At 50.7% G+C, this 14,398-nt stretch overlaps 7 protein-coding genes across 7 annotated transcripts; 4 read left to right on the forward strand and 3 right to left on the reverse strand.

Annotated features, from left to right (window-relative positions):
• Positions 1-127: 127 nt before the first annotated feature.
• Positions 128-2,014, reverse strand: eng2 (putative GPI anchored endo-1,3(4)-beta-glucanase; the record flags this gene model as incomplete). The annotated part of the gene is made up of 1 exon (XM_057133846.1): positions 128-2,014. One exon carries the CDS (start codon positions 2,012-2,014, stop codon positions 128-130), a length of 1,887 nt encoding a protein of 628 aa, XP_056978516.1.
• A 1,453-nt stretch (positions 2,015-3,467) lies between these two features.
• On the forward strand, positions 3,468-4,433 carry N7511_011470 (uncharacterized protein; the record flags this gene model as incomplete). The annotated part of the gene is made up of 1 exon (XM_057133847.1): positions 3,468-4,433. One exon carries the CDS (start codon positions 3,468-3,470, stop codon positions 4,431-4,433), a length of 966 nt encoding a protein of 321 aa, XP_056978517.1.
• Positions 4,434-4,877: 444 nt separating this feature from the next.
• On the forward strand, positions 4,878-5,136 carry N7511_011471 (Con-6 family protein; the record flags this gene model as incomplete). Its single annotated transcript, XM_057133848.1, has 2 exons — positions 4,878-4,954; positions 5,007-5,136. The coding sequence occupies 2 exons, from the start codon at positions 4,878-4,880 to the stop codon at positions 5,134-5,136; spliced, it is 207 nt and encodes a 68-aa protein (XP_056978518.1).
• Positions 5,137-5,357: 221 nt separating this feature from the next.
• N7511_011472 (uncharacterized protein) lies at positions 5,358-5,977 on the reverse strand (the record flags this gene model as incomplete). Its single annotated transcript, XM_057133849.1, has 2 exons — positions 5,358-5,699; positions 5,747-5,977. 2 exons carry the CDS (start codon positions 5,975-5,977, stop codon positions 5,358-5,360), a joined length of 573 nt encoding a protein of 190 aa, XP_056978519.1.
• Positions 5,978-6,785: 808 nt separating this feature from the next.
• N7511_011473 (translation initiation factor eIF-2B subunit family protein) lies at positions 6,786-8,411 on the forward strand (the record flags this gene model as incomplete). Its single annotated transcript, XM_057133850.1, has 2 exons — positions 6,786-6,892; positions 6,947-8,411. 2 exons carry the CDS (start codon positions 6,786-6,788, stop codon positions 8,409-8,411), a joined length of 1,572 nt encoding a protein of 523 aa, XP_056978520.1.
• A 281-nt stretch (positions 8,412-8,692) lies between these two features.
• On the reverse strand, positions 8,693-11,637 carry N7511_011474 (putative kinesin family protein (KlpA); the record flags this gene model as incomplete). The annotated part of the gene is made up of 6 exons (XM_057133851.1): positions 8,693-8,869; positions 8,918-10,482; positions 10,537-10,812; positions 10,857-11,360; positions 11,413-11,542; positions 11,620-11,637. The coding sequence occupies 6 exons, from the start codon at positions 11,635-11,637 to the stop codon at positions 8,693-8,695; spliced, it is 2,670 nt and encodes an 889-aa protein (XP_056978521.1).
• A 506-nt stretch (positions 11,638-12,143) lies between these two features.
• Positions 12,144-14,317, forward strand: N7511_011475 (coronin; the record flags this gene model as incomplete). Its single annotated transcript, XM_057133852.1, has 8 exons — positions 12,144-12,177; positions 12,228-12,256; positions 12,308-12,367; positions 12,426-12,568; positions 12,623-12,671; positions 12,728-12,831; positions 12,884-14,078; positions 14,138-14,317. 8 exons carry the CDS (start codon positions 12,144-12,146, stop codon positions 14,315-14,317), a joined length of 1,794 nt encoding a protein of 597 aa, XP_056978522.1.
• Positions 14,318-14,398: the final 81 nt, after the last annotated feature.

Here is a 14,398-nt window from a genome sequence, read left to right on the forward strand (position 1 = left end):
TGCGCCTGAAGAAATAAATAAACAGACTTAATCAAGGGCCAAAGGCCATCTAGGGCTAAATCTAAGCCCTAATATACATTCAAAAGAAGGAAGTCTCGCCAATAACAAACAAATCAAAGTAAGAAATCTAGAGCGCAAAGGCAATTAGAGCACATAGAACGGCGGATGCGCTTAGTGATAGCTTCTGGGCGGCACCGGTGAAGACAGGCACGGCTCCAGTCGTAGACTCGCTGGAAACGAAGCTTTCAGAGGAAGTCGCGGCAGTCTCAGGGGAGACACCAGTTGGTGCAGAGACGAGTGCCGTAGATGACTGATATGCGATGTCGGATGACACTGCGGAGCGTGCTCCATCTGCATGCAACCACGAAGTACCGAATGGAGCCACGCTATAACTTGCAGTAGCGACATGACCTGATGGAGCAGCACTGGGAACAGAGTAAATAGGCGCTGGAGAAGGTGCATCGTTGTGAGCTGCAGCAACCGGGCTAGTTTGGGCAGAGACGCCAGTTTCAACGGAAGCTTGACTTTGACCGACTGGGACGGCGGGCAATGCCGGAGTTGATTGAGCATTAATGGCGGCGGTGGAGGTAGGTGCTTGTACATGATGGCTATTGCCGGGAATTTCAGCAGTTGGCACAGCAGGTGTAGACACCACGGGGGTTGCGGCAGAAAGACCAGCAAGAGAAGCAGATTTCTCGGCTTCAGGACAGATGGTCTTTGTCGAGGTAACAAGGGCAGTGACAGTTCGGGTCTTCTTGGTAGCAGGAGACTGCTGAATCTCTGCCGTGGCGGTGTTCTCGGGGACCGCAGCAGAGGCAGCAGAAGTCGGACTCAGTTCCTGGATGCTTCCGACAGCAGCTTCTCCTTCATTCGAAGCCGACGAGTGGACTGCAGTAGCATAGATTTCGGCGGTAGACTGAGACACAGCAGTATTGGCAGCAGTAGTGGTAGCGACCGCGTGGGTCTGGACAGCATGATTCTCAGAAGTAGAAGACGTGACCGGGGCAGCAGACTCGGAGGATTGAGACGAAACAACTGCAGTTCCCTCTACACCAGTCTGATAAATCTTGACCGAATTAATCTCCCAGTAAGACTGCTCATACTGGGCAGGGTGGTTGGCAACAAAGTTGTGGCAGCTTTTGAAGGAATCGGAATCGCTCATAGGGCAACCGGAGTCACCAAACACACCACCAGCCCAGTCACCACAGAAAGTCACATCGAATATGAAGGATTGAGACTTGAAGGAATTTGCGACATCGCATGATTCCTCCACCAGTGCCATGGGAGTGCCAAATGCGGTCACGTCAGGCTTGCCGCTGGTGATCGAGGCTGGGATTGCGCTTCGAGGGAAATACCAAATCTTGAGGAAATCGTCGGTCCACTGCATAGCGTACACACCACCTCCCTGGCCGTTGAAGGATGTGCCATAGCTGCCCTTGTGGCCTTCAATCACACATCCCACGGTTCCCAGGTCCTCACCACATCCAGTGGCATTAACGACACCCGTCATATCCGTGTCGGTCAAGCTGCATGTACCAGCGGTGTGCATGACAATCTCGTTATGATCCTGAAGGTTGACTCCCTCAATGATATCGATCTCTCCATCTCCGGGCCAATTTTTGCCAACGGACCAGAAAGCAGGCCATGTTCCACAAACACTGCCCGGCATATGGGCAATATCCGCAATGACTAGCGACTGATCATAGTATTTCTTACTTCCAATACGGACCGAATCCCGTCCTTTGCCGTTTGGGTCCAGTGTGGTCTTATGGTCGACTCCGAGGTATACACTGCCGCTGTCCATCACCTTGACGAGGCCTGCACTCTCGGCACTCTCCTTGTCGAGATAGTTGACATAGCCGTTTGTTGGGTCGGATCCGACATGGAAGTTGAAATAGTCCAGGAAATTCTTCCCCTGCCAAGTCTCAACCAGGGAGTAACTTGTGGCGGCTACAGGTGAAGACAGAAAAGCGAGCATTAGCGAACCAGCGCTCAATGAACGTAAGAGAACCATCTTGATAGGCTTGCAATGAACAACCACCTCAATGGATTTTGGATCAAGAAGGTAAATAAGATGAAAAAGAGAAAAGAAGGACGGTAATTGAACAAAAATAGAGACTAAAAGAAAGGCAGACAATCCAGATTGTCTAGGAGAAAGGAATGTGAGCGTGTCGAACGTGTTTCGCACAGCAGGAATTTGGGCCAAATATCTATTAAAGCCGGCAACTTTTCGTTCCCCCATTAAAAGAGCGAAAATCCAAAAAGGCCCATTGAGGATCCATTCTTCCGTCCAGTCACAAAGACTGAAAGTCTGGGCACTTCAGTGTATTGCGCTGAGACTCGGGATAGGTTGCCATAAGCACCAAGGACCCAGGATGGCGCTCTAGTCATCAGCCGAAATCCACCAGGGACGAGCGATGATCCATTCTTCAGGGGTATCAAGCGACCAACGCGCAATGTGGACTGGTCACTATCTCGGCGGTTAAGGACGTGAGTGTCAACCTGAAACGTGTTTCCCGCGCTATGGCGCACTTCCAAACAACTGGTGAAACAGGGGAACATGGGCCTCAAATAGGGGAGCTTGAGAGTGAATTGTATTCCAAGGCTCACATTGGATTCCCCTGGTGTGTACAGAATACAACGTCGACGAAGTATGTGACATTCTTCCAATGTTGTGGAGACGCGACCGCATTGTCGATCTCGCGATGTTTGCCGCCTCTCCACCGCGCTAACTGCTCGACGGTTTTTCGGTATCTCTTTATTCTGGAGTCTAGGCTGTGAAAGTCCCACTTGGATCCTGTCCCAAGACCCCAAGAATAGGACACAGGCACGGAGACCCTAGTCATGACTTCGCAAACAATGCGTGCGACAACACAATACTCACGAGAGATGGGCTCCCGGCCCTTTTCCAGAAATTTCTCAGTAGTTGTAAGCGGAGATGCAGCCCAGCATATGGTCCATCAGTGTCTCTTCCTCTGGAGCTGAAGTTGAAAGTGTCCAGCGAGCACAGGTTGAGATCTATACCACAGTCCCTATTCGGACACTAGCGCTCGCTCATGGGAAGCACATGACTCGCTGACTCATCCCCAGTCCATCCATGGGATCTTTGGATGACTTCAAATGTTATCAAGACAGGTTTACCGTCTGGGATTGAAAGTTGATACGCATTGCCGGAGTCATCTGCAAATGGGGTTCAGACGCTCTCACACAAAGTCTCGCCATGGTTGTGCCAATTGCAAGCGGAGGAGGGTGAAGGTATCGCGCAAACACGCCCCTCGTTTCCATATTCTGACTCTCAATTACGGTGTGATGAGCAACGCCCGAGTTGCACTAGTTGCAGCCAGAGACAGGATCAATGTGTGTATAGCGCGGAGGGGCCTTTTTCTTTCACAGAAAAGCAACCCCGTAGACCCCGACGCACGAGGCAGTTCTCAAAGAATGTGACATCTCCCTCCACCGGAGATACCATGGGCCTTTTGGATCAGCTCCCGGCAGTAGAGACATCTGAAATCACCGCGGGACTGAATATGGAGCAGCTCGAACTTGAGCTCCAGTGGATCATGCATACGCATAAACTACTTGCTCGCAGTGAAGAAACTCGCAAGGTCTGGGAACTAGTGGTGTTGCAAGAGGCTTTAAAGGCACCTTTCTTGATGCATGGGATCTTAGGGTTGTCCGCACTGCATCTATCAAGGCTTCACGAGCCTCAAAGGCATTCCAAATGGCTGACCGTGGCAGTTTCACACAAAAACATTGCTTTGTCCATGTTCTCTGAGCAGCTTTCCAACATCGACCATTCTAACATCAAAGCAATGATGAGCTTTGCTGGTTTGGTGGTAGCATTTGGACTAGGGAGTGCCCTCACCCCTGGAGCTACGGATGGCCCAACTCTCAACTCTCTAATTGAAATTTTTACTCTCGCGCGTGGAGTCCAGGCAGTCGCCAACAAAGAGCTTCAATTCCTACTCCAGAGCAATTTTGCGCCTCTTTTCAACATAATTCAACCGGAAGTCTCTTTCCCGTATCATATTATTGCTGTTTTTGATCGTCTCCATGAAACCAATGCTCAATGTGGCCAACAATCCGTTCATCACAATGTTGTGGTCTATGAGCAAGTGATCAAATTTCTACTGGAACTTGCGGCTTTCACCTTAATGGAGCCGACCTCAATGACTCTTGCCGCTGGGTGGGCCATTCGCGTCCCAGCGGAGTATCTCAGTGATCTGGACAACAGAGTACCCTTTTCCCTCGTAATACTAGCGCATTACTGTGGGCTCTTGCACATGGCCCGCGACAACTGGTGCGTGGGTTCTTGGGGCTCTATTGTTTTAGAAGAGATCAAACAGTCTTTAGCCCCTGACTGGCAGTCCCATATCGAGTGGCCAAAAGAGCTCGTCGCAAAGCTACCAACCGAGTCTACTGACGGGCCTTGAGAGCAGCATTTCTAAGCAACTGAATCACGGATGCACAGATCTGCCCGGCCAATAGGAAAGTTGGTTTTACCTGGATGGGCGTATTGAAGAACCAGGATTGCTACCAGCATCAGCCAGCCATCGAAGCTATACATATCTTGACCGACGGAATATTCAAGAACCCAAGAAAATGATCTGCACGAAACTCCCTCTGATGTGTTCACCAGTGAAAGAATCCGTCGTTTCTTTCACCACAAATATTTGGAGTCAGTTCTCAATGCCACACGGTTTTGGAATGCATGCTCGGTTGAGATATCTAGTTCATTTCGATGGTTTGCCTTGCGTGATGAGGATGTGACGCGGCCCGGTGCTTGCTCCCGCCCTAGTCCGAAGATGTTGGCCTCCCAGAAGAATAGAAATTGATTGATTCTTCATTTCGAGGTCTATCAAACACCTGAATCCACCATGTCCAGCCTTGGTGAACGCAATGAGCTTGAGGTCTCCGTTGAAGATGACTTGAACGCAATACATGGTTATAAAGGGTAAGTCTGTTGGACAGTATCCGTTGATTCGACACAATTAACAACAGTTTAGGGCTTTGAACAATCCAAAAGTCACAGATAAAGCCAAGCATCATGCGGCAGATATCATTGGAAACGAAACTGGGTGGAGTCCGCCTCTTCATCGCTTTTCTGGTGCCTTTGGTGATCACTGCAGAGACTGATGATCTGACCGGCTTCGTAAAGTGAGCTCCTTTGAAATGCCCGGAGATTCTCCATACTGACCTGCATTAGAATTCCAAATGATGCCTGCAATGATTACCAAGATATAGAGGAATCTGTGGAGCAGCTCAAGCATTATACTGGCCAGTAGTTCGATCGCAGCAAAGCCTGTATGTATATACATATGGAACTCTTGACTCTTTCAAGATTTATTCATCATCGGTCATTCTGCCCGCTTTGGTTCTGGCTCATCTTCCGACCATGTAGGGAGCAAGCCCTGAAGGTTTTCGAGAGGAGCCGTTATCATCTCGGCGGCAGTTTCATAGAGAGGCTTGTTTGGGACTCTTGGACGTAAGTCGGAGGGCACAAATACCTTGGCTCGTTGTAGAGAACTTGCCAGCTGCTCACTTTCGTCGAAAGTAATGTGATTTTCCAACTTGGGCAAATCAATTGTCTCTACATCATGGAAGCTTTTGCTCAGATCATCCATCAAGCCTGTGATTGTGGGAAGAAAGCGTGGATCGGAGCTGTTCAGATCTTGAAAAGTATCAAGTTGCTTTTTTATCTGTTTATGTTGTCAGGGTATTCATTCCCACAACTAGGCGAACTCACTTCAGAATGTTCTTCTCGGTCTTTGTCTGCGATCACCATGCCATCAGGTAGAAATTGCTCCATTGCAGGATATACTACCAGCTCTTCGCTAATAGCATGGCGGGTGAGCTCCCAGATAAACTCTTTCTGGATACGAGATTGCTCATCTGGGTCCTCTGAACTCACCATGGCGTAGTAATAAGACTGCATCTTCTCATGGTCGCTCTTGATTGCCTCGCTGATATGGACCATGGCTAGCGATGGTCACGTCGAACTAGTTTCTTAGGCCAAATCGCACCCTTGTCGCTGGCATACTTGAGGCTCATAAACTCCTCCCTTTGCCCACAGTGGCCAACATGACGTCTCAGACTCCGTCGACCCCAAGGTCCAAGAGTCTGTGCCTATGGCCACACATACGGAGCAACATTCCGACACGTGGGGGGCTTCCTGACGTTGGATGCATATCATAGCACTTTGCTAACTCACCATTTGTATGGAAATACAGTACGTATGGTAATTGAAATGGCGCTGTGGGCAAAAGTTGTGGAATAGCAGTTGCTCCGCCGATCTAACACAACAAAGTATCCTTTGATCGACTTAGCCATGTATTTCACGTCAATTATAATCTATCAACTGCTTCATTTTTTTGAAAGTCATTTGCCGCCAGACATGGTCTTAATAAGCGTGATAATAGACAAGTTGGTGAGATACGAGCAATTCCAAGCCCTAAATCTCTTTCCCGTCTCATTGCTATTTCACGTCCTACCTATGCAACCCTCATACTTCAGATTCTAGAATACGCTTGCCACTTGTCACTTGCCACAATGATCACATACATATCACCGATGCAAGACCTTCAAAGTAGCACTTATATATGCGAAGTCGACTGATATCAAGTGTGACGTCAGAGGCAACCGGCCGTCAAATAGGACATCATCACTTCTTCCACCGCAACATGAGGGATCTCCCAACTGACAATCACAGTATCATCGGGTCCAGCGAATCTAGATTGATCCTATGATTATGTGATTTCGTGCAACGCCCCTGTTATTTCTCTGCCATGTCTCTCCAATCTGAGCTCCAAAAGAGACGGGTGGTATCCGTGTTTCTGTTCTCACACTGCCGTGTTGCTTTATTTCAACGCAGCGAGCAAGTCAGAACATATGCGTAAGCCCATGGGGACGCTGTTGAATTTCTGCCTCAATTTTCTGACTTCAGCAGAAACCACCTCGCTCCTATATCTGGCAGCCTTGACCCGGGCGAATCGCCCATGGCAGCAGCATGGCGTGAGTTGGAAGAAGAAACAACATTGACTTCTCTGGATGTGGAGATATCTCGACAAGGAGTGTCATTTGTGTTCACGGATGAATCAGTCAATCGGGAATGGATAGTTTATCCATTCGCGTTCCTTTTGAAGTCCCGAAACGAAGGTGGCCACGGAGAGGATGCCATTCATCTGGACTGGGAACACCGGGCCTGGGGTTGGTACAATCCAGAAGAAATTGAAGATACTGACCGGTTTGGTGGTGTGCCCCGACTGAAGGACAGCTTACGGCGAGTCTGGTTTGAAGGCGACATGAATCAAGAAGCTAGCAAAGCCCTGACAGCAGGCCTAGAGCAATTGAAGTCAGATCACAAGAGCGGGTCACACGAACTAACCACCATCGCTGTCAAGGCATACCGAGATGTTATATCTCACATGCCAGGAGACATTGACGTAGAATGGTGGAAGACTGCTCGAATCGCAGCATGGCATCTTTCGAAAAGTGGACGAGAAAGCATGGGAACAGCCACATTAAACGCATTTCTCGCTTTGATGCCCGACATGGAAGACATAGTCTATCAAAACTTGGCCCGCGAGGTCAAATGGGAGCGCTTGCTGAGTATACTCGGCCACCATCTGAACAAGCGTAAAGATATGCCGGCGCGGATCAGGAGCACTTTCGCAGAGTATCTTCAGTATTCTCTGTCTAGTAGAATTGACTCTGGCGCAAAGAAAGATTCTCTAGTCATCCTTACATTGTCAGCCAGCTCGACCATTCGCGACAGTATTCTTGACACCTTTGCCTCTCTTCCCATTCCTCGGCTGGACGTGCGAATTTTGGAGTCTCGTCCACTTTGCGAAGGAGTTAGCATGGCTTCGTCCATTTTCTCCGACTTTCGAATCAAGTTTCCCCCATCTTCCGGCCGGGATCTGAAATTGGCGGTTTATACTGATGCATCAGTTGCTATGGCCAGCCAGGGGGTGGACTTTCTTTTGCTGGGCGCTGACCGGATTTCAGCGGAAGGCTCTGTCTGCAACAAAATCGGATCCTATCCTGCCATTTTGACCGTCAAACAGGTCTCCTCTGCCTCGGTGTTGGTTCTCAGTGAGCTGGAAAAGGTGGACGCGCCAGAGACTGGAGGATTGCATGACCACGAGGATAACGGGCCCAGGGAGGTGATGGGCTGTTGGAAAGACGGCGGTCTGAGGGAAGCCCAAACGATCGATGACGCCCTTCAGACTAGTCACCATGACAATGTCAATTATGCGGTTGAAGTGAAGAATATCTACTTCGAATGGCTTCCGCCTTGCTGCACCGATGCTTTTATCTGTGAACGGGGGACGCTAGATATTGCAGAGATTAAGGAGAAGGCACTTCAGGTGAAACTGGGAACAGACAAGTATTTTCACTCGCTGTTTTAACGTTGCCAAATGGGTTAAGACTTTGTCGTTGAGGACGTTCGATAAAATCCTATTGAGTAAACAGAACTGTTGAAAAGTAGCCACTGTGCATTGAAAATCCAAATAATTGTAGTCCATACAATAAATCACACGCTAAGACAGTACCAAGTATCTCCAAAGGCTGCCAAAAACGAAAAACCCAACCAAGGCGCCAGGGTAGAGGACAGGATCATGAAAGACCCCTACCCAGAATCATAGGGACGGAATATATGCAAAGGGGTTGGAGAAAGATATCATTATGCTTAAACGTCACGGACGCGGGCCTGTCGTTTGGCTGTGCCAATGTGGGTGTTGTGTACTTTGGTGGCAAACTTCAAGCTGGTCAAAGTCTCCGACATGTGCGCCTGGAGTGGACTGACCATGACGAACATAAGGGTCTTGGAGTTTCCACCTAGAGAGAATTGAAGCAAATAGGTAAGCTGGAGGGGAGTTAGCATTTGCCGCAGTACCAAGTTCGGGGAATTTACCTTGCTGTTTCGGTATGGGATGTGGCCTCCCTCTTTGCCTTGGCCGAGGGCCGAGATCACATCGCCCAAGGAGCTAAGGCTGCGGTTGATGTTTTGCGTCTCTTTCAGGCGCTCGCCTGTAGCTCCACTATGGCTCAAGCGTTCACTTCCTGCCAGGTCAACCAAGTTGAGTGTACCCTCGCTTCGCTCGCCGGTGATGTGGTTGACACCGGTGAGCTTGAGAATGAAGACCGAGTGCGACCGCGATGAGCGCTCGTTGGCTTTGGTAGCTGCCACTGAGCGATTGGCATCAGCGTTCTTGAGGATGGACTCCACCATCTCAGGCGAGTCAAGATCAACTGTGGTGATATCAGTGATAGTAGTCTTTCCCCGCTGCATGTCGTGACGGATCTCATGTTTCTTCTTGTCTAGCTCATCGGGATTACCCAGGAGATCGTTAAGATTCTCATTGTAAACTTCGACGAAATTGCCTGCCATGGAGTACCGCCAACCCTTCTCTTCCAGGCCCTGCGCGGTCTCGTAGATCTGGTGAACAGCACGAGGAATCATGCCATCAACCGATGACATTGTGTGGGTCTTGCCACTGCCAGTCTGGCCATAGCAGAAAATGCAAACGTTGTAACCATCAAGGGCACTCTGGACAAGCTGACTGATTTCATCGAAGACCTCGGCATTTTGCGTAGTCGGATTAAAGACGCGATCAAACGAGAAAGTATTGTTCTTGCGACTGACTGTTCCAAGGCTAGTCTTTTCCTCGGGTCCCAAAATATTGATTTCTTTGGCATCTTCGGCTTCATCGGGGTATTGCATGAGAGTGAGCTGGGAAGCAGGCTCACTCTTGAGCGAAGGACGAACACGGCAGAACACACGGATATTGCCTTTCAGTTCCTGCACTTGATTGTGAAGCTTGCGACGAAGAGTCTCCTCTCTGCGCAACTTCTCCCGAATGGCGTCCGTCTCAGCAAGGGCGTCCGTCATCTGCTGGTTGGATCGCTCGAAGGCTTTAGACTGCTCTTCTCTTCCACCTTCAAGGAACTCGATGTGGGCCTTGAGAGCACGGATGGACGACTCTAGTGTGACACTGTTGCTGCTTGCGATGTCTAGGTTGTGTTTCAGGTCTTGGACGGACTTCCGCTCACGAGACAGGGCTTCCTTCAGCCCTTGTAGCTCAATATTCAAAGAGTTAAGCTCCCGATCTTTGCGCTCCAGCTCAATTTGCGACTTTTGGGTATCTAGCGCAGATTGAGATGTAAGCTGGCCAAGGGCTCGTACTCGGGCCGCTTTTTCATCCTCAATCTCCTGGTTCAATTGCCTTTTTAATTCACAAACCTCGTCATGATGTCGAGAACTGATTGCCTCCATCTCTTTTCTGTTGACTTGCTGGACTGATTCCATCTCAATGCGCTGGCGCCGGTCGAGGTCGTCCATGGCGATTTCTTGGTCACGCTTGGCCTCTTTCAGAATGTTCTCTGCCTTTTGTAGTTGATTTCGCAAGGACTCTGACTCCAGGCGCTGGGTGAGGTTTAGTTCTTTGAGAGTATCGCGAGATATTTCGAGCTCATTGACTGGAAGTAACAATTAGTATCAGACGGGTCGACCGTTTCACAACATTGACCTACTCCTTGACTTGTAAATCTCCACGGTCTCCTTGAGGCCGGAACTTGCCTGGCCTTGCTGGTTCATGTGGGTCATGAATGTCTGCATCAAGTCTTCCATGTTGCGTTCGCGGGAGTCTTGATCCCATTCAGGGCCTGCGACATGGTCAAAAGTTTTAGTCGGAGCTTCTTTTGACAAAATAGAAAGCCGGGGGGCTTGGAGGGTGAGCGCATTGAAGAAGCAGAGGGGGTTCTGAAAGTTCTGGCAGGCACAAAGAAGGATTGTGTAGGGGGTATAGCCTGTACTGTTCTAGGTGGGATTCGGATATCACTCAATCCATTACGGGACGGGGTAAAGGGCACTACCGGGATGGCAGTTGCGTGTTCTATGGTTGGAGAAAAGGCCTCGTCCTGAAGAGACTTTTGCGCCGATTCGCCAAACTCATCACGGGTACCTTCCATTCCGGGCATGAGGGGTCCAAGGGAGTAACGGGGAATTCGACTGGGAGAATAAGAAAAGTTTCGCATACCCTTTCGTTTGCCTAGCACACTTGGGGAGGTGTCCTCCATATGGGTATCCAATGCGCTCGCTGCGCGCGGAATCGATGCGCCGACAGGTCTGCGACTGTTTAAGGATGTTTGGGGTCGCGAGATGGTAGAAGGGGGGCGAGATCCAGGACCGACGGTTGATGAGAAAGGGCCGTGTGCAGCACGCGATGCAGGGGTTGTTGATCGGGACATGGTGGACGAGGCGTACGAATTGCCTCGAGTATGCGCCTTGGCGGTTGGCTGGCGAGTGATGGAGCCAGGTTTTTTCGTTTCGGCATTCGCTGCCTTGGGACGAGTTGCTTTATAGATTGTCAGCTCTTATCGCCACATGGGATTCAGTGCCTTGCATACGCGACATGCTCATCGCTTTGCTCGCGATCGATCCTGGTGGCATGATGCCGGAGCGAGAGTTTGTAGTCGCTAAGCTGGCTTCTCGGAGTCCCTGCGGAATGCGCGTCCGAGTAGACGCTCTGGTCTGGGGCTGCGCATGCGTTAGCTATGTCCATGAGACATTTTGGGATCAGACAAGATCAGACAAAGTGGGGGAGGGGTGTGTACCATGTTTTCACTGTCCATGTTGGTGTTCGACCGCCAGGTAACCGGCGCGTAGAGTATCCGGGCGAGAAGAATCAGCTCACGTCCAGCCACTGTCTATGCTGAATGGAAATAGTTCAGGAAATAATCAACAGGCAGCATGCCAAAAGATGGTCTAAGCGGAGAAGTAAAGTAGAGTCTCGAATCGCAAACTGGTTTCTGGAGGGACGAGATGCGGTTCGGAGGTAAACAAACGGTGACTAAGCGCGTTTATGTGCTAGACCCGATCGGGCTAGAGCGGTATTGGCAATACAGACGGGACACGTGACCCCATCCGAACGAGAGCGCGCAATTGGAGAATTCCTGCAAAAGGTGGAATTGGTAGAAAGGGAATTGGCTCTTTGTTTCAGTGGACTCGCTGCCTAAGTTGTGGTCATTCGTGGGGCGTATGTTGCCTCCACTCGGATTCCCGACCCCATAGCTTGGTTCTCAACGTCCCTTTCACCTCCTTTTCCCTCTATACCTCTCCTCTGTTTGAGCTCTTGATCATGTCCGGACGTTTTGTTCGTTCCTCTAAGTACCGTGAGTATTCTTCGCTCTCAGACTGCGCAATCTCCGACTAACAGGTACAGGCCACGTCTTCGGACGTTCGACGAGAAAGGTAAACTGGATTACCTCCGATGTCGTCGTCCTATTCTAACCCGCACTGTAGGACCAATGTTACGATAATCTTCGAGTCTCGCGAAATGCCTGGGATACCAATCTTCTCAAGGTGTGTTGAGCCTTCTGACGCTTCGCCACTGCGATCCTCTGACACCGAGCGCATTTAGGTCAACCCGAAGCATATCGCCGTGAACTGGGAAGCAGGTGGCGGTGGAGCCTTTGCAATTATTCCTCTGGAGGAACGTGGCAAGCTCCCGGAGCGCATTCCTTTATGCCGAGGTCACACTGCGGTTGTTCTGGACACCGACTGGTAAGGAGTGGGAATCGCGCGTGTTCATGTCCACGACTCATTGAAGCTCTGCAGGAATCCGTTCAATGACGATCTGATTGCCTCAGGCTCTGACGACGGAAAGGTATACTTGCACAATCACCCGGGTTTCTGCGCGATTGATCAACTGACCACGTGAAGGTTTTCCTCTGGCGGGTTCCGGAGAACTTTACCGTCCGCCCCGATGCAGAAGCCGACGATATCAAGGACCTTGCGCCTATCGGCAAGCTGAGCGGCCATCCTAAGTGAGAATTCTCACACATCCCACCACGTCCTTGTATTGACCCCTCTATGCAGGAAGATCGGCCACGTGCTCTTTAACCCCGCGGCCGAGAACGTGCTGGCAACGGCCTCTGGCGACTACACCGTAAAGATCTGGGATATCGAGGCTGGCGCACCTAAGCTTACCCTCAACATCGGCGACATCGTGCAATCCCAGTCATGGAGTGCCAATGGCTCCTTGTTGGTCACGACCTCTCGTGACAAGAAGCTGCGCATTTGGGATGTGCGCCAGGAGCGTCCGGCCCACGAAACCAATGGTCACACTGGCGCCAAGAACAGCCGCGCAGTCTGGTTGGGAGAACGCGACCGCATTGCGACAACCGGTTTCTCTAAGATGAGTGACCGTCAGCTGGCGCTCTGGGATATTCGCGCCGTGCGTGAGCCTATCAACGGTTTCAAGACTTTGGACTCCATCTCCGGTGTATGCATGCCCTTCTGGGATGATGGTACCAACTGCCTCTATCTGGCGGGACGAGGTGATGGCAACATCCGTTACTTCGAGCTCGAGAATGACAAGTTCGAGTTCCTTTCCGAGCACAAGTCTGCCGACCCTCAGCGTGGTGTTGCTTTCATGCCCAAGCGTGGTGTAAACATGCATGAGAATGAAGTGGCTTGCGCTTATAAGACCGTGAACGACTCCTACATTGAGCCGGTTTCGTTTATCGTTCCCCGTCGCTCTGAGAACTTCCAGGACGATATCTATCTCCCTACCACCGGCCTGGCCCCCGCTATGTCGTCGTCCGAATGGCTAGGTGGCAAGGAGGCAATTCCCCCCAAGATCTCCATGGCCAGTCTGTTCGAGGGCGAGGGTCTTAAGGAAGTATCTGGAGTGGAGGAGAAGCCTACTGGCGCCATCGATACCCCCGCTACCAAGGCCGCCGAGTCCCCCAAGGCCACTGAGGCGCCCAAGAAGTCTCCGGAGCCAGTTGCCCCCAAGGCCGCTCCTGAGTCTGCCCCCGAGCTGAGCTCTATTGGACGTCCAGCTCCTTCCATGAAGGAACAGGGAGCCTCGATGGCCGCCATGGTGAACAAGTTCGCCGATGGCGAAGATGACGGCAACGTCTCAGATGATGATAACTCCAGTTTCGAGGAAGTTCCTAAGCCAGTTGAGCGTGCCACACGTTCTCCCGTGGCTGAGACCTCCTCACCACGGGTCAGCAGCCCGTTGAGACCCAAGGAGGTTGAGACCAAGACTCAACCCACCACTGTTGTATGTTCCCTCAATTTGTGCATCAGTCCCCTGACAGCGTCGCATACTAACTCTCTTAGATCTCTATCCCATCTTCTCCGGTCCCCGAAACATCCACTCCCCCAGCTGCCCTTCCTCGGAACGATATCGAAGAGATCAAGAATCTCATTGCTGAACAAACCAAGACCATTGCTGAACAAGCTTTGCAGATGCAAACACTGACTGCCGAGATCGAGGCTTTGAAGAGCAAGATGAACTAACTTTGACCACGGAATTTCCTATCTTCCTGACTTGTGCTTCGGTGTGCAATTTGGTGTTCGACGTACATGAGGTGAAGTGTG

Source organism: Penicillium nucicola (assembly GCF_028828085.1).
Source record: "Penicillium nucicola strain IBT 29836 chromosome Unknown utg000014l, whole genome shotgun sequence".
Classification (NCBI taxonomy): Eukaryota; Fungi; Ascomycota; class Eurotiomycetes; order Eurotiales; family Aspergillaceae; genus Penicillium; species Penicillium nucicola.